The sequence below is a fragment of the Myotis lucifugus genome, unplaced genomic scaffold (assembly GCF_000147115.1).
Source record: "Myotis lucifugus unplaced genomic scaffold, Myoluc2.0 scaffold_78, whole genome shotgun sequence".
In the NCBI taxonomy this organism is placed as follows: domain Eukaryota; kingdom Metazoa; phylum Chordata; class Mammalia; order Chiroptera; family Vespertilionidae; genus Myotis; species Myotis lucifugus.
The window spans coordinates 1,701,635-1,721,421 of NW_005871126.1; the positions used below are offsets into that span (position 1 = coordinate 1,701,635).

The 19,787-nt window shown below is 33.9% G+C and overlaps 1 protein-coding gene across 1 annotated transcript in view; it reads left to right on the top strand.

The window, feature by feature from the left end:
- Positions 1–7,385: 7,385 nt before the first annotated feature.
- The window catches only part of SOX5 (SRY-box 5), a 393,207-nt gene continuing 380,805 nt past the window's right edge, over positions 7,386–19,787 (top strand). Inside the window, exons 1-2 of the mRNA XM_006090652.3 lie at positions 7,386–7,458; positions 8,808–8,905. Of these exons, the coding sequence (XP_006090714.1) occupies positions 8,868–8,905 (38 nt within the window). The 5' untranslated portion in view covers positions 7,386–7,458; positions 8,808–8,867. The remainder of the gene's footprint in view (positions 7,459–8,807; positions 8,906–19,787) is intronic.

The following is a 19,787-nucleotide window of genomic DNA, read 5'->3' on the forward strand; positions in this document are numbered from 1 at the left end:
TCATACAGAAAGCTCCATGTTCCATTGGCCAAAGCAAGTTACATGTCTAAGATAGAGTCAGTGAAATAGGAAGTAAACTCCATTGGCAGGGAAGTGTAGCAAGGGATATGACAAATTATTTATGAATAAATAGTACAATTAAACATAAAATGTTAATCAGAGTTGTGATTTTTTGCCAAAGTGATAGGTTTAAAAATGGTTACCACATTGTAGTTGTAAATTGCATTCTCATTAAAGGACATTGTTTAAGAATCATTTCTAGTCCTAGCTGGTTCAGTGGTTAAAGTGTTGGCCCTCGGACTAAAGGGTCCCAGGTTTGATTTCGATCAAGGGCATGTACTTCAGTTGCAGGCTCCATCCCTTCCCTGGTGGGTGCATATGCAGGAAGCAACCAATGTGTCTCTCACATCGATGTTTCTCACTCTCTGTCTCTCCTCCTCCCTTTCACTCTCTCTAAAAATCAATGGAAAAAATATCCTCAGTGAGGAGTAACAAAAAATTGTTTTTAAATTTAAAATAATAAAATCCATTTCTAAAAAAAATGGATAATTTCTATTTTCTTTGAACAAAATATATTGTTTGCCTGTTTCACTATTGGTTTATCTTTTTCTCATTGATTTCAAAGAGCTCTTTACATATCATGGAGGCAAGATCTTTCCTTTGATATGGGTTGCATTTTTTTCCCCAACTTGTCTCATGTTTTCTGATTTGTTTACAGTACTTTTTGTCACTTATAAGTTTTTGGTGTTTATATAATTGGATTTATTAAGAGTAAATGGACCAATTATAAAGACTAAAGAAATCTGAAGTTTGGCCCACAAAACAGAAAGGAAATAGATATATATTTAAATATGTGCTTAGGATGCTGGCATATCTTACAAATGCTTATCATATTTTAGTCTATGCTTTGACTTCAAGCAAGGTTTAAAAATAAATGCTTCTGATTTAGACCCATTATTTCTTTAGAGTTAATTAATATTCAGGTGTTTTTAAATACTAATGTACCATTTGATACAATTAATATTTGTAAATTAGTACCAATTAATCATTTCCCCATTTTATGAAAGTATGCATTAAAAATATAATCTTAATATATAGAGAGATGGTTTACAATACAAGTATAGATTAGTGATTCTGTACATATTTATTGAATGATTGAATGGATACATTCTTTTGGTAAAGTCTGCTTTTTTGCATTTTTTTTATCCTGGGCATAGTCTGAATGAATTGATTTCTATGTCATGGCAGTAAGTAATTTTTTAACAATTACATGAAAAAAGTAGGTGCTATTTGGCAGTAGTTCTACAGAGTGTTCAAAAAATTCATTTTAAAAACTAGGTTTTCTTGAACACAATTTGGCTGTCAGGATTCTAACATTTCAATATTTTAGTTTGTCTTTCACTTTCTCATTTGGTGTTTTGAAATTCTGGATAAAAGCAGAATTTGCATTTATTTCCCCCTTCACACCAATCACTGTCATCACACACATGTGAAATGTTCAATACAGTAATGAATTGCTTTTAATTCTCTCATTGAATTAGATAATGCTAATAAATGTAATTGTACTTAGAAAAAATGAAAATTGTAACTTGAAAATTACAGCACAAAATGTTTTCAGATTCATTCGGTTGTAAAATCAGTTCTTTTGAAAATATGGTCATTTATTTTGTGACCAATTCAGTTCTCCTGGACATTTTAATTGAATTGAATTTATCCAAATTACCTTTAATTAATAAAATTTGTATTTTTCTTATCACCTTATATTGATGTGTGAATTTAGTTATGACATAACTTTAAAGGGCTAGAATAAACTAAAAGGACTGGTCTTAAAGCTGTTAAAAAAGTTACAAAACTGGTTTAAAAGTGAGAAGGGTAAGACGTTTTATTTTGCAAAATATAAATTGACTTATTAAAGAAGCGTTTATAGAAGTGGAATTTGAGAGTCAAGAGGGACCTTACGACTCATCTTCCCTGAGACGTTAGAGACTTAAGCCAGACCACATCACCAGAGAAGGAGTAGAGGCTCTGTTAGAGCACATGCCTCCTAGATTTCATCTTAGCATAATTCTCCCTGCACTATTCTAGATAGTACACCGAACATCGTTACGAGGTGACATTTTCATTTACTATGAATATCTGTTTGTCCTTTACTTAGTATGCTATCAAAGGAGAATACAGAGAAGAGACAAGTGTAATCAACTTCAAAATGAATCCATGTTCAAATGTTTTCATACTTTGCTCAGTTTTAGTTCTTATTCTGCTATAATTAGTATCAAGAAATATATACAACATCAACAGTGGAAAAACTCCCCTGAAAGATGTGTACTAAGATATTTTGCAGCAATCATCTAATAAGTAAGAATCTAACTTTTTTTTTAACAATATCATGGTGTTACTACTTCTCACGTTGCGGCTGCCTCTTTTAAAATGTCAGTGGAGTATGTTCCCTGGATTTCTTTCCAGGTTGAGAAATTAAATACAGGCAGTTTGGTAGCCAAGATCGCTTTCTAAAGATATTGTCCCATTTGAATGGCTTCTCTTCTCATGGGTTATGTGATTTTTTTTTCTCACTAGGTGTCTTCTGCTTTTTTTTTTTTTTTACCACCAGAGTGGTTTGTGGTTTTTTTATCTTCATGAACTGACACCCATTAACATCACTACTTATCACAAGGAGAGATGATTGTGTAATGAATAAAAGCAATAAAAGTATGAGTTCAGTTGATCTTATCTTCCTAATAGCTACTCTGCCTGAAATGATTATTTCTGTAAGGTAGAAATTCCATTGCAAAGTAGTAACATGAGCACTAGAAAATAGGTATTTTACCTCAGAATCCAAAAATTGTTATTATGATAAAAGAGAATGTTTAGGAATTATTTTTTAAAAGAGAGCTAAAGTATACGATTTCTGCTAATTTTTGTGTTTATTGTCACCATTAATGGGGTAAGATTTTAATTTTTTAATGCTATGTAAAAATCATCTTTTATATCAAGCTATTTTTCAAGATGGGGCAATCAACCTAACTTTGTCCAAAGTTTGGATATTCACATAGCATTAAAGCATAATTATTAAGCACTTCCCTTGCACTTGATATTTAATTGCTATTAGAACTTTGGAGGGAAGAATTCATAACTTTGGTTTCCCCATCTCTGCACTTACTAGTTTTGGGACCTTGGACAAAACAATTAACTTCTTTTTATAAGCCTCAGTTTCCTCACTTATAGTTGGGGTAATACAACAACATCTCATATTGTTGTTTTGAATATTAAATGAGATCATTTTATTTTAAATGCATCACAGTGACTGGTAGAAAGCCCTGAAAAAAATAAAATCTATTATTTTTAAATTTCTTCAAATTATTCTGAAGGAAATAAAGGGTAAGATATCAAACAGTGGGAACTATTACTGGGAATGGCATCATCTCTTTGAGAAAAGTATGAGACCAGAGTTTCTAAGGTGAACCCATTCTTAATATGTTCTTAAAGAACAGTATTTGGTAAAAAATGTGATCTGGGGATAATTCATATTTATATTCTAACTAACTAACTGACAATACCATAAGCAGGCTATTATATGCCAATTCTCTGGCATAAATGTGTTATAGAGAATTGAATTTTAGGTCTTTAAAAAAGAAGATAAGCTATTGAATTTCTTAGGTGATTTTCTGACACTTTCCAATTACAAGATTAAAAGTTTGAAAGGACACATAATAGGTCAATGATGAGCCCATTTTTTTAAAAAAAGAGGGCGGGTTCTTTTTTGTTTTTGTGACAAAGTAAAGAGAAAAACAACGCAAGGAGAAAAAAACATTAGGTGAACATTTTCTTAATGCCTCTTGTGTCAGGCAGGTTAATTCAATACACTGTTGGTAGTGTCTGACACTGACTTGCTTTAAATTCATTGTGTTTGTAACACTAAAGTTTTATTTCTCAAAAATAGCCTTTCAAATTCTTTAAAATGCAGAAACTAAAGCTTGATGGTAAGAGTGTATATTAAATATTAAAGTGTAATCTCTATCCATGACCACATATTTCAATTTCAGTTATTAAAATAAAAAATGTTTACCAATTCTCTTAAAATATAGAAACAAAAATACTTCTAAATGAGGAGAGATATATTAAAATGCTTGCTTGAAACAATTCCTTTAAGGGGTTAATGTTGGAAATAATCTGTTTATGATCTTAAACGTTGGGGATAGTCCCAGCAGCATTCAGTAGCTTATCTTATATTTTCTTAGTCTGTGTGAGCTCCTTCTTTTGCAGTGGAAACAACATGAGCTCAAAAACATACTTTTTCAGGTTCACTCTATTTTCCATAGTACTACTGTAGCAGTGTCAAAGAAGCTCATTAAATTAAAATTTGCTTTTTTTATGTTGTTTTATTGTAGTTTGTACTCTGGTCTTCTCTGAAGATGTATTTATGTTTGTATATTTGTGTTTTTAGATCATTTTCAGATTTCCCACCAATTTAATTATTACTCAATTCAGTTCTCATCATCGCTTTTTCCTCATTTGCTTATTTATTTTGGTTTTAGCTTTTCTTAACGTATTTGCCTTAGAGGGCTTGGATATGAAACAATTAGTTTGAGTTTTGGTCAGATATATTTAATTTAGATTTGTTACAAATTTTTCTTGAATTCTTCTTTTGAAATCATAGTACTTAACATCTTGGTAGGCATTTAGTAGATGTTCAGTGAATACTAAAGTATATCTCAATCTACATATATTATGAAACCTTCTGGAGACCTACTTATAATAGTACTAGAGGCCCAATGCACAAAACTTGTGCAAGAGTAGGCCTTCCTTCCCCCGGCTGCCGGCACCGGCTTCCCTCTGGTACCCAGGACCTGGGCTTCCCTCGCAGTCCAGGCTTCTTCTGGAAGGACGTCTGGTCTAATTAGCATATTACGCTTTTATTATTATAGATAGCAAAATCATATTCATATGTTGATTCCTATACAGAAAATACCAGATACATAGTGGAGTGATTATGTTAAACTTTTCAGGTAATTGATAAAGAATATGTTTTTTTAACACATATTATATGGTAGTCATTGACATATATATTATTTAACCATTTTAATATTTACTGTAAAATAAAAAGTTTCATATATTAATTTACTATTTAATATTGGATTTATTAGATCAATTCAATCATTTAATGAAATTGCCAATGATAGGACTTTATGAGAACATTTTATAACTGCCTTCTCTTTTGCTGACATTCTAAATGTTGCCTAAATTTGAATTTACAATATAGAATTCAAATGAAAGAAAACTTTTATGGCCTAGAGAGTTAAATTTAGAAATATTTATTCCATTCAACCATCAAATACAGTACTAACTTCATATGCCAATGAGATTATATCAAATTTAATTTCATTAGCAATTATTTGAAAGCCTTTTAGTTCACTTAAAAAGTGAGTACCATCTTGGGATTTTCATTCAGCTATAAATTCTAGAGTGTTATTTTATTGTGTATTATAGTGTCACAAGTGAAATAAGATCTGGCTTCAAGTAACAAATGGACCACTAACCATTTGTATGACTTTAAATTCCTTTTGCCCAAGTTTAAACACTGGGGAACTTAGGGATATACAGACCCCCTCTTCTCTATGCTGCACATGATCCATGAGCTAATCTATGTGAACAAACTTCCTTATGAGCTTGGGAGTTCCATTAGTTCCAAATATCATTATTAAAATGATCATTATTATATTTGGCAAATTTTCTGTCTAGTTCCTAGTCTATTTTAAATTGTTCAGTAGGGATGATTGTGCAAGAAATAATTTGTGTTTTTGAATAGCTCCAGTAATGTTTATAGAAATACACTGAAACCTGAAACTGACTTCCAAACCATTTAATATGTTCCTATGTATTCTGTGTGTGTATTTGGCACATGTATATCCACACATACATATATTAAGTGTCTCTGAAAACAAAACCAAAGACAAGGAAGATCCTGATATGAGCATCTTTCTGTTATGCTATAGGTGGCCTCAAACATTCACACTCTCTTTCTTACCTGCTCGGCTGACCTTCTGGATTAGAGTTTCAGAGAAACAACCAGAGGTATTAGCTGTAGCAAGACAGCAGCTGGGACCATACGGATCTCAGCATCCTGCCTTATGGCCATTATCTTTGTTTCTATCTTTATGCTGCCACTATGTCTCCTTCTTGTGCTCTCCCTGCATCCTCTCCTCACTGCCTCCTCCTTTTCCTGAATCCACCTCCCATTGCCCCTGTAACTCACCTCCCTCCTTCTTCATTTTTTCTCTATGTATATAAGAGGAAGCAAGAGTCTCTCATTTGGAAATTTAAAATACAAAACTATTTTTAAAGGGTATATAGTCACTAGCCATGCAGCTACCATCCCCTAATTCTCATAAGCAATGTGAACAATATAAAATATTATTTCTGTATACTTTATCAATTAGAATGATTCAGATTGTAGGTCTCATAAGGGCTAAAAACATATGTAAAGTACATGCAGCAATTTTCTCATTTTTCTCTGTAGGAGTGAGTTGTGGCTATAATAAAAAATAATTTGAGGCTAATGACAAGAAAGAATAGTGAGTAATATCCGTCCCCCTTCCCCAACTGCTGAAAATGAAAATCATGTCAGCGTCAAGTCATTTTTGCCACATCCCTTGTTAACAGCTTTTTCAGGGTGGGTCATAATTCTGTGTTTTGTTAGTGTCTTAACTCCATAGTGACATGCTTAAGGCTGATTCCACATTGATTTTGTAGTATATACTAGTATATGTTTATTTTTAGGATACTCCATCATGTGAATGATGGATTGCATTAATAAGTTATTATCAACTTTGTCAAAAAATTATAAGCTTTGGATGAATAATAAATTGATTAATATGAGACGGTGAATCATTGATTGTGATATCTGAATATGTGTATGGTGTCTAAGAAAGTAAACTTACTGTCTGCCTGTCGCCAGGGAAAAAAAAAAGTGGGACCTAATCAAACTGCTGTGGGGTCAACCCTTGTGGTTTTAAAGGCCCTTAATGTTGTCCAGCTGCAAAATAAAAGGAATTGGGAGGGGAAGTTGGAAGGAGTGGAGGGGGTTGGGGGGGAATGTGTGGAAAAGAACAGGGAGTCTGGCTTTTATTTTTTTTTTAAAGTGAGTTCAGTGCCAGCCTGGACATTGGCTGTGCAGACTATTGAGCCATTGTCTGCTCCATTTCCAGAATAGCCCCCAGTTAATCACTTCGGCTTTGAAGGGAATTTCCTCGTGGAATTCTCCACAGAAAATCTAATCAACTGACCTGCCCTCTCAACAATGGAAGGCTTTTTTTTCTCTCTTTCCCTTATTGGGGCGGGCTCTGTAATGTAGCCTTTTGTGCAGAACGAACCCTCCCAGTAGGAGTGGAGAGCGTGTGTGAGTGACTGAGTGTGTGTGTGTGTGTGTGTGTGTGTGTGAAGAATGCACACTATCTCGTGTTGGTGAGTGTGTGCTTACTCTCTGACCAGATGCTGCGGTGCGCGGGGCAGCCACCAGCTCTGCGTGCGTGTCTGTGTAAGTGTCTCTCTCTGTGTGTATGTGGTGTATGTGCCTCTGTCATTTCATGTCAAAGGTACATTACCTGATTACCTTCCTCGCCTGCCAGATTTTTATCTAGATAATTGGAACTGCTATGGAGGCTGTGCCTTGCCAGCCAGCCTAGGATCTGTAAAGCCATAGTTTGTCCACCTTGTTATCTGTGGCTGCCTGGGCAGAGGAAATTAAAGAGACCCACAGCCAGGGGAGCGCTTCCCACCCCTGACCTCCCAGCAGTCCCAGGCAGGACAGTTTGCTGGTCGCATCTTTTTGTTTTCTTTTTGTTTTTGTTGTTTGGTTTGCGCTTTTTGTTTCCTCGTGCGTGTGTGTGTGTGTGTGTGTGTGTGTGTGTGGTGTGTACGCGCGCGTGTGATTTTGGCATGTGGATACCTATTCCCCTCCACATCGCACACCGCGTTTTATGGAGTTTGGAGCTGAGGAAACTTTGCTTGGGTTGCCAGGACGTTCGCACACTTTGTGGAAAGCACGGGCGAACAGTGAGACGGACAGAGTGAGTGACAAGTTGTTTACAGGTTTCCTTGAAGGGGCCTCTGCTATATTTCAATCTGTCAAAGTTGCTTTTCTTCCCTCAGAACAATGCCTGATTGTTGTGTGCGAGTGTGTGTGTGTGTGTGTGTGTGTGTGTGTGTGTGTGTGTTTCCGTGTGCTCACAGAAAGAGCCTAGGAAGGGGTGAGAAGGAATAACAATTCTTTGTGTAAAAAAAAAGGCTATTGCTATCATTTCTTTGCTTAATAAGTTAATAATGCAGTTTGATCGGGGTTCTGCTAGTGTGCAGATTTCTCTTTTAATCAGCAGCAAATGCATTTTAGAAAAAAACCATGGTGTGTGTGTGTGTGTGTGTGTGTGTGTGTGTGTGTGTGTGTGAAGGAGAGAGAGACAGACTTTTATTATTTGGAGGAGAGAGAGTATGGGAGATGTGTTAAAGGAGTTGACTCCTCACATTCGGTGATGTCTAGAAGAGAGAATTAAAAGGAAAGGACAGGCACCCTGAGGTTGTCTAGTGCCTTGCAGCCCTAAAGAGCATGCAGCCCCGTGGAAGGGGGAGCAGCCAGACCCCGCTGCTGGAAGTGCGCTACCCCTTTAAGAGACTGGTCAAGGAGTCCTAGGAGAGGGAGGGGGGATGAGGGGGAAGAGAGAGAGAGATTGAGAGAGAGAGAGAGAGAGAGAGAGAGAGAGAGAGAGAGAGGAGAAGAGAAAATCAATTGGTTTAGAAGGTTTGGACTCACTTGACAGGTTCAGTTGGAGACGATCATAGGTGGCTGCTGTGACAAAGGGAAATTGTGCTTTTCCAGCATGCTTACTGACCCTGATTTACCTCAGGAGTTTGAAAGGTGAGTACAGTTTTTACCCCCTAATATATTGAAGTACAACTCTCCCATTTTACAGTCGTCTCTGAATCAATTGGAAGATGCTGCCCCGTTTGTTAGAAAAGCTTTTAGCTCAGTGTTTCTGCAATCTTGTTAGCTGATTTTTGGTGGTGATTGCCCGGACCAAATTGAACTGATTTGTAAAGTCTCTGAGATTTCAGTGTTTTTAGGTTGCGTCCTATAACAGGAAATTAAATGAGCATTAAGCATCCCCCTCTCTCTCTCTCCCTCACTGGCTTCTTTTCTCTTTCTCATTCACTCTTTTACTTTCTTTCTTCATTGATATTTTTCTTCCCTTCTACACCTTTTTAAGTGCTTTTGTGCAGAGTTGTTAACCATTTTCCACATCTCCGTCTGGCAGTTCCTGGGGTGACAGAAGATTTTAGTGGTGGTTAAAACGGAGGCTGTAAGTTCCTATGTGATCCTTCGTAAAACTTTGGAAGCTGCTCAGTAAAGCACATGACCTTTTGTTGATATAAGAGAGCAGATTATTTTAAAGAATATTTAATATTGCAGCGATCCCTTAGATTACTTTTGAAATGTCAAAAAAGGGGAAATAGGATGATCCCTTTCTAAGTTTTCGTGACCACTTTAAGCACTGCTGTCTTAAACTAAATTTTGATTTACAATATATCCCCTCATGCTCTAAGGGGAATACGTGTATTTGTAATTAAGTAGTTCCTATTTGGAGATATATGTGCAATATCCTTCTATTTGATGTTGATGTAAGTGAAGCAGGGCTTTGCAAGAATTTTAGCCTTCTTAGTGTTCCTATAAGTGCACATTGAAATTTTTTAAAATTTGAGTTCTTATCCCAGCATAAGTTCATTTTTAGAACTATAAATAGAATTTTGTTTGCCATTAAAAAGAATTCAAACTTTGTATTCTGTATGGTGAATTAAAAAAAAAAATCTAAAAAAAGCCAGGATGCATAATACCCAGGCTTTTTTTTTCAATTTCATGAAAGCTACCTTCTGTATAAACATTTGTTGTATCTGACTATGCAATGCAAGCTAGGTGCTAGACCAGCTGGTTAAAAATATGCTAAGTCAAGCTGTTCATCGCTCAAACAACTGAATTTGATATGAAAAGATGAAAAAAGAAGGACAAAGATTAAGACATTCTAGAAGTGAAGCAATTGAAGAGAAGGATATTAAGAATAAAATAATCTTTGATGTGTCCAGAATTAGAGAAACCAATATCAGATCAGGGAAGAAAGTAAAATAGCCAACATATACACTTTAATACTGTCTTCTTTCTTTCATTTCTTCTTCGTCTTTTTTTTTAATTAAGGTGAATCCTCACTAGATAATATCAGTGAAAGGTTGAGTTCTTAATAGTTTGAATTCATCTTTTCAAGTTTTATACATTAACTCTTTCAAATAGCTTTTGTTTGCAAATATAGTCTATTTCATAAGTATATGTTGATGTTATTGATATTGGAATATAATATTGCTTAATGTAGCAGTTTGTTAATATACAATAGTAACTTTCCCAGCATGTGCTCAGGGTATCACTGAAATAACAGTATTCTTCAACTCTATACTTTTTGAAAATAAAACTCTGAGTCTGATTCGTAAGCATGTTAACAGACTGTTCTTATAAAAAGGTAGTTACATATTAACAGACTGTAGCCTATTTCTCTATATAGGCAAGCTTTCCTGCTGTGAACTTTATTTGTATTTTTTTCAGTTATCTCTTTTAAACTAAACTTTTACCTTTCCTATTCTGATGCTCAAGTCTCTTAACAATTTTTTTCCTCCTGATTAGAATTTCTTTTTGTTGTTGTTGTCACCTAGAGGCATGCTTTTCTAACTGGCTAATTAAATAAGCAAGTGATAATCAATAGAGTTGTTAGTATAGACAGCATGTTTGGCAATAGTAGTAGCTAAAATAATTTTGAAAACTGTCATATAATATAAAATTTCTTAATAATTTCCCCTACGATTATACATGGTAATATATACAAAAATCTCAATAAATTCATTACTATTTATTTACATTGAATTTGTATGAGTGGGTGTATATATATTCATCTACATAGCATATATAACTTGCAGAGTCAATAGTGAATACATATATTCCCCAAAGGAGGTATATATTCTATAACTATACTATCACATATAGTCAGGTTTCTTTGCATTTTTCAAATATTTGCAACTTTCATTGGATAAGTAGGGTTTTTCTATCAAGTGCTAATTTTATTCTATTTATTCACCTGCTATAGTGAGTTGTTCACTCAAACAGTCTGAAATCTGAAAAAAAGACTTCTAAATTTCTTTGTGAGATAGAGAACTTTGCTCTAGAGGATATAAACAAGTTGCTTAGGGGTCATGTATTTTGGAAGTTTTATGTGATCTTTTTATCTAATTTTATTTATAGAGCCATGCCCATCTTCTGTTATTCTCTGCAACCTGTTCACTAGTTGGAACTTTAAGGAATATTCAAAACTTAAAAATCAGAATAAAAATTTGGATTTATACATGTTATGTGTGTATTATCAGCCCTAGAAATGTATATGGTCAATACAGTCAGACTAATATGCAGTTGTTAAGAAATTCAAAACTAGTAGCAATTTCATTGACTGTTAAAAAAATGTCCAGGAGGTAGAGCAAGTTAAAGAGTGATTCTAAAATGTAAAAAAGAATTATTTTTACTTGCAAGCGTCCTTGTCATAATTGATTATGACTAATGAAAAACACAATTCTCAGGTGGGAGGTGAATAGGCAAAGTATATCCTAAGGAATTGTTTGTAAGCAATTTTAGAGGGAACATAATTGGCAACATGGTCTAAATGTTAGCAATAGCATCATAAAAGAATGAAAGTCTGAACTCTCCTAAAATTTTTTAAAAGAAGACAGAGAAATTATATATTTCCCTAAAAATAAAAAAATAAAAAATTGTGAGGTAAGAATTTTCCTTTCCTAGAAGGAAAATATTTAAATTTTGCCTTAAATATTAATATTAGTTCATTTCTGATGAATGAAAAAAATGAGTTTTTGATACTATCATCACAATTGTATTCCATTTCGTTCCTTTATAGTTATTCTATTTGATAATATAATAATGTTATGACTAAACTACATGTCACTTTCCAACTGCTTTATGTTAGAGACTTCAGTAAAAAGCAAGGGTAAGATGAGAGATTAAGAAAACAGTTTCATAATAAATAGAGAAATTGGGATTGAACATAGTAGGATGCAACAAATTAAGTTCATAGTATCACCTACTTGATTGCTTCTCTCAAAACGGGTGCAGACAACGATTGCGTATTTTACTCAGTCAGAAGGTTTTACTCTTCTGTAATGAAAATCTAACTTATATACCTATCATATTTATTTGTGGTCATATTGACTAAAGAGACAATTTTTTTTCCAGTAAGAAACTTTTAAGTGTTTTTCTGAAGCCATATACCTTATGTATATGAAAAACTAATTTGTTAAACTACCATGAAACATTAGTATTAGCGGTCTACAAGGATCCCTCTAACATTAGCAGTACTTTAATTACCTAAAGTTTAGCCATAGTTATAAAATACTTATTACTCAGACAGATTTATGTGATTTAATTAGGGACTTAAAAAATAATTGTACTCATGTGATAAGACAGTCATGTTAGCAGGTAATCTCTAGCTGTGAATCTAAGGAAAGTTACCTGATCACATTCCATCACCTGAAGGAAATCGTAAACCTGTAACTTTGACATTATGTTTTCAGGATGTTCTGATATCTGTCTTTGTTCATTTTATTATTTTTTATTTACTATTACCTTGTAGAGGAAAAGGTGCCTATCATTGATTATAGATTTTAATTACCTTCTCAGTAAGCCTGCAAGTTAACTGAGCTATAATAGTAGCTTGGAATGCAGCTTGCTTGAAGCAATGGGCAAACTGCACTTCTGTCACACTCACACTGGAGTACGGTCCTGAAGGCTTAGCAGAGACCTGACTGATTACCAAAACAAGTAAGGGTTAAGTGTCAGGTGGCGTTGTATGCTGCTCAGTGTTTAGCAGATTAACAGATATAGAAATGTGTGAATGTTATGATTACTTTACATGTTTCTCAAATATAATAAGCATATGACAAAGTCTTTACCTGCTCTTAGGGAGCTTTTAACTAGAATCTGTATATGCATCAGACCTGAGAGGCAAATTAAATGACCTATTCTAATACTTCAGCACATTACTTCTCCACAGAGCTGGAAGCTATTTCAAATGGATTACATTTATAACGCATTTAAAAAACAAAAGTATGTTTATGGATAAAATCTGATCTTTATTATCTATTGTTTCCACTGTCAATTCTCCAGCCTCCTAATGAGTATATGCATAACGCAGATATGTATTCTGTAGGTTGAACACCTTCCTTTTTAGAGATTATTTGACTAAGTATAACGATGGATTTTTGCTTTCTTCTATAATTTGTTATTCATTTATCATTTCAATGAGGTTAACTAATAGGATGGGAAATAAACTAATATGTTTCTCTTGTACTAACTAATTCACATATAGTTTATTATGTCAGTTCTCTGACCCAGATGATGGCAATCAGATAAAAAGATGTTCATAGATTTAACCACAGCATGAAATAGTTTCCTTCTAATGGAAAAAATTTGTTGAACAAGAAATGGACTAAAACATAGCAAATTCTTTCTTGCCTCATTCATCCTGCCCTTTCCTGTTCATCAATTGATAGCATCATCATTTATATTAAACACAACATTTGAATGTTAACTGCATGTAGTGGTATTGCTAGCCTATAGTGTGACACAGACGAATGAGTGGCTTTGCTAGAGAAGAAAACCTTTAAAGACTATACTGTGTTCCTTCAGGGAACAGTATTTATTTAGACACCCTTTAGGAGGATGCTACACATTCCTTCCTTTTAATCAAGACCTGCTCATGGTTCAGGAGAAGACCTCTTTCTGTCTCTTTTTATCTTATATGTTTTCTCCTGCAGTTGGATAGCCTGTCTCCTTTCCCTTTAGAATTAGCTGTTCCTCTCTTCACTTACTAGTTGAGAGTTTTATACGTCTCCTCTGCAGACACAGTGGTGTATGGTTCTGCTTGTCCAATAGGGGGGTGTTGCATTTCTACACATTCAGTATCCTTTTCCGTTGGAGCCTGAGTGAAACCTCAGCAGTCCTCCTGCCTTTGCCAGCCTGAGGAGTCAGAGACTCCAAGTTGTTCCCAGCTCTTGTGCCTTCATTGTAGAGCTGCATTCTGCTCAGTGGGCTGCTGAGGAGGACCAGACCGGAACAGGATTGAGAAGAATTCTGGTGAGAACCCTTTAGAGGGATATGGTATTTTAAAAGAATGTAGTAAACAAGCAGAATTGTGGCATAAACAAAGATAATTAGCATAAACAATGTCGTTTTAGGACAGGTGGTTTAAAAAAACAAACAAAACAAAAAACCCAAATATGAACCCAACTTGAATGCTGCCAGTTTAGAACCACTGAGCCTTCACCGGTACTTCATGAGAATTACCCAGGTTTGTTGATAAACTTGTTAACATGCCTTTTCTGTTTCTTCTGTATCATTCTTTTTTTTTTCCGGTCCTTATGCCCTTTTGTCACTCAGCTTGAAAGCAGTTAATCTATTACAAGGTAGTTTAAGGAGTTTTTTTTTACCCATAAAACATGACAGAAGGACAATTAAAAACAAAAGCTTGTAGATGTTCATAGACATTGGAAATCAGTGTCTAACTTTAAATCAATTCAAACCTGAACTTGGCTCATTGTATTTCAAATCTCTCTTTCTATTACTTAAGTATCATTTCAGGCACTTGGCTCTTTAGTTTTGTCTTGCCTTAGATCTGAGAGATTTTTTAGTTTTTTATTTTTTGTTGTGGCTGAATCATCACTTGTGGTGTATGTTTATGTCGAAGTGTTGCTTATTTCATCTTCCTGCTTTTCTCTATAACTGATTGAAGGTGGTCCAGCAGGTATCAGTGTAGCTGGTGATCAGGCAGCATAAGGATGCTAGTTATTGTGAACCACATTATCTAAAACTGCTATCCGGTTGTGACGAATTCCGAAGTGGAAACATTGAGGCTTATTACTAAATGATGTTTTTTTTTCTTAATTCTTTACACTGAAATGTTTTGACTTAAATGAAATGTAGAGTGTGGTGTACAGAAATCTGTTTCTTTTTCTTGCATTAAGGACCAAAGTTCTTTATTGAAGTTAAGGTTTTTATCTCTTCATTTTCTCATGGAGAATGGGGACCAGGAATTCAAACTGGGTATCTCTGGTGTTCTGTAGCCCTTCCCTTTGCTGAAATGAAAGCATTTGTGAATGAGTTTGGGTTTCTTGCAGTTATAAAGATGTGTGTAAACTAGTAAACCATGTCTCATTCATGTGCGATGGGGAATACTTGTACTTCAGGGACAAAAATAATTTGGCTACGAATTAGGGCTACCTGCCAGTGCCAACACATACTGTAGGTAAGAGGAAAACTATAAAGAAATGCTTCTGGAAGCAAACCCGTTGAAACTTTCATATGTAACAGTGTATCTATTTCTGCTTTTCACATCTTTGAGAGAATGTGGTGTGTTGTTTTTTTTTTAGAAAAGAAAATGTTAAAAACACAGAAGGTATGATCTCTCTTAAGATGTATTAGTAGCTTCATTTGTAATCTTTCTTATTGTGGAGATGCACAGGGGTTCATTGTGTTCTGTGCATACGTGCCTGCTCTACCCATCCCAGTCATTCCTGTCATACTGAAACCTAATAATCAGATGCATTGAGAAAAGATGTATTATGAAGACATGAAGTTCACTTTGTAGGGCCAGAAAAAAGTCACCCTCAAAACCATGTAAGATTTTTATATTGATAGTTTAAGAGAGTTAGATCAGTTGGGACACAGAGCAGCAATGTCATAAAGGATGTGTTCTCTCCTTTAGGGCTGCAGGAATATTATTGAGGACAGAAAGGGAAAGGTTAGTCTGCTTCGCATGTTGATTATTTTTAATTCTGTAGTAAAAGAAAATATAGGTCCAATTAGTATTTTCCTGGTATGTTTGAATTAAAATGTATTTTTAAAACATGTAGTAAGTCATTTACTTTAGTCCTGGTTTTGGTTCGGTTTTCTGTTTTTATGTTAATTAGGACGAAGATACCAAGGTGGTAGGTTGTTTATGAAGTGCTTATGGAATTTTCACATATAATCTGTTGACTTTTTATTTTAAACAATTTCCTATTTATCTAATAAAGGGGCATTCTAGTGAAAAAGAAACACAAACACTGAAAATGAGAAATACGCATTCACATCAGAGGACACGAAATGAACAAAAGTAATGCTTTATTTATGATATTAATTTTTTATTTGCAGTTAATATAGGTTGCTTGATAAAGTTCTAACACACTTTTATGTTACTTCTTGAGCTAAAGTATTACTTGTTTGCCCACAACTTTTTCCTTTGGTTATTTACCTGGGCCAGAGTATGTTGGGCAATAATTTACAAAGTCCAAAGACTTTTTTTACTCCTTTCCTGTCATCCCTTTGTTTCAACACCCCCCTTTTATTTATTTGCTATTGAGTTTCATAATATGTTTGAAGACAGTTTGCAGGATGATACCACATAAAACTAATGTTAATATTTATTTTCTTCTTCTTTATCTGCACTAAGAGAGATATGTCTTGAAGATTTGTTAAGATAAGGTATAGTGTTCCTATTCTTTAGTAGAGAAAGAAATGAACTGGTGATCAAACTATTTAATTTTTGATTCATTCACCAATTCAACTTTGACTTTGAATGAGCAATAACCAAATATGCAATATAAGATTCAGATTGTCATCTCTCCCATAGTGTCATCAGGATGTGAAGAAAACTTTTGTGTAATGTTCTAAAGGCCATTAATCAAACAGAACACCTGAATGGAGAAACAGATAACAGTGAATGCTATTGCTAAGGCATGAACTATTTCCCTTGAGTCACAAACATAGCTAGAATTTAGAAAATTTAAAAAAAAGATATTGTTTTTAGAGCCCTAAGGATTATGGGGAATAAACTTGGTAGTGTAATTGTTTATTGAAAATTTAGCATTACTGGAACAGTAAAATGGATCTAATTTGATCTATGAACAGTTTAGGAATATTTAATGTTTAAAAAAGCATTCTTCTGGAAAAATAAAAGCATAGCCAGAAGAACTTGAGAGCAATTTAAAGTTTCAGAGTGAAGGAGCAGAATATATAGAGTAAATTAAAGCATAATTGGGCATTAGTGATAGTAATGTGAAGAAGTTATTTTGTGGGATGTAATAGCTATACGCACATACACGTAACAGAAGTTTGGAATTCAGGAGGGACTTTTTTTACTTATAGAGTAATTGATTTTGAATAAATCCTACGAAATACTGAAGAAGCTGCAGTTTTGGGGAGAATATCTGAAAGGAAGAAGTATTTTATAGAAATACAAACAAGATACATCCCCACTTCTCACTTGTAACAAAGGATCCTTTGGCACGAGCTATAAGGGACATATAATAGTATTCTAGCATTAAAAAAGCTGAAGGTGGCATTGTGATGTGTATTTGATGGAAAATTTGAATTCAAGAAGTTGGGTAAGTCAACATTTGCTTGCATAAAATTTGAGATTTCAGGTTGAGATGAGGAAGTTGAGTGTTAGTGACCTAAGGCACACATATCAAATGGACAGTTTTTTGTGGATTTTGAGTGTTTGCTGCTGAAGCATACACGAATTTCCCCCTTTCTGGTAAAAATATTCATTTTTCAGTATCATCATTGGTTTTGGGGAAAATTGTAACATAATAGAAAGTGTTATTAGCTGGATGTGAAATCTCAAGTCCGAGTTCTTTCTTACAGATTGAGAAGGGATTCTGGCTCTGAGTGTATGCATCTGTGAAATGCAAAGATGGGCTGGGTCGTTTCTAAACTCTCTCAAAATCTCCAAATTTCATCACTTGAACTAAATTTGGAAGATCCCTAGCTCTTTACTCCAGTAGTCATAATTCTTGACTTTATGCAGCTTTTTGTAGGTAGAATATCCCATAAAACAAACCTGTGCATGTGGAATCACTTTTCAACTTACCTTACCTGTCGGCTGAGTGGTGGTGTGCAGGAGCAAGTAACCATAGCATGTTTTAGGAGTTTCAAGTCTAAATAGTCTGTATAATTCTTATTTAGGATTAAGTGCTCAAATTTGCTATGAATCATTTTGAAGCTATGTGTTTCAAAAGATAAGATTCATATTTTATGTATTTAAAACTCAGGTGCATGAGATCACCATCCTCAACTATTTCAAATATTGTGAAAGATAAATTACATATGGATTACTGAAAAGACACTGTGGGAGAATATGAAAAGTATGAGAATAAAATTTTACATCAAAGTGCTGAAAATCTACCTTAAGAATAAGATAAAATTTAAAAAATAGTAGAGCATTAGGATAGTACTGGGTCAATAAACAGTAATTGTTTTTGTATGAATAAATAAAACGTAGGACTTGAAAACTGCACAATCAATTAAGATTACAAATAGATAGTCTAGAGAAAGATTTTAAGTGTTTTCCAAAATAAATTAGGCAATTATTAGCTTTAGCATCTGGCCAGCCAACTTAATATGCATTAGTTGATGGTTGGCAATTTCAAGAAAGTAAATGTTGAACTTTATGAAGCAAGGAGTAGAGGAACAACGAATGAAAGGTGCATTTAAAAAGCTGTATTATTTCAAAGGAGAATGTTCACATATTGGTAATATCTTACATTTGGCTCAATGTTTTAAAAAATTGTAGTTATACCACCAGCAACATAATCTTTGACTATATCCAAGCACCTTCTTTATTATGTATATCTTGAAAATATGAGCATGGTATCATGAAGTCATTGTATAAACTTATTACAAGTTTTAAATATAGATTCATATATTTGGGATAGAAATATAATTGGCAATATGTTAAAATTAATTATTTGATTAATAATTTTAATATACATTTTTACATCCTATTGTTTCTACTTTGAATTTAGGAATAAAGGACTGGTGTTATTTTATTCTCCTGGTATAGATATAAGGGTTATAAAAGACAAACAAACAGAAAGGTGCCTTAGAGTATATTTAAAACTAGGACCAGAGGGAAATGTGCAAATATCCTACTGTTAAATGAGTAAGAAAATCTGGAAATCATTCAACTGTACAACTTACAGCTAATGTATTTTATCATCTGGCATTTAGTGATATATACAAAGTTGGCATATGTTCCTACATCTTCTAAATCAAGAATTAAAACTTTGTGATGTGTAAGTCCCTTAAATTATTTGGGTTTTAGCCTTGCATCTGTAAAATAGGCTTTCAAATGAGTATAACATTATTTATCCTCAATACTAATGAGTCATCTTAAACTTAGAAAATTTAGAAAAATATTTGGATATTTCTGAATGCAAGCCACTGAATTCAAACTTTGAACATTAGATTGAACTTTTGGCAAATATAAAATGATCAGCACATCAATAACAATTATATATTTTTGTTTGATGACATACTAGTCTGATAGTTGAAAATTATTTTAGCATATAAAATATCTGAAATAAATGTATTGACCTATTTAAAAAATTGCAATTAATACAACTATAATTGTGTTGAATGCACTTAATGAGTATTGGTTTCAAGTAACTTGTACCTAAATAGCCACAATATAGCCATAGTTGTCTGACAGCTGGCTGCTAATAATGAAATATCCTAAAAAGATCTCTTCCCACTTTATATGTAGGAAATCTGATACAGGAACTGTTGTTTTTGGAAATATCAGTATATCAACTATTTAAATAATGCATTTGCTAAGGTATCTTATTCCCATGCTTTAAAACCTATGCAAATTAAAATTCATTTA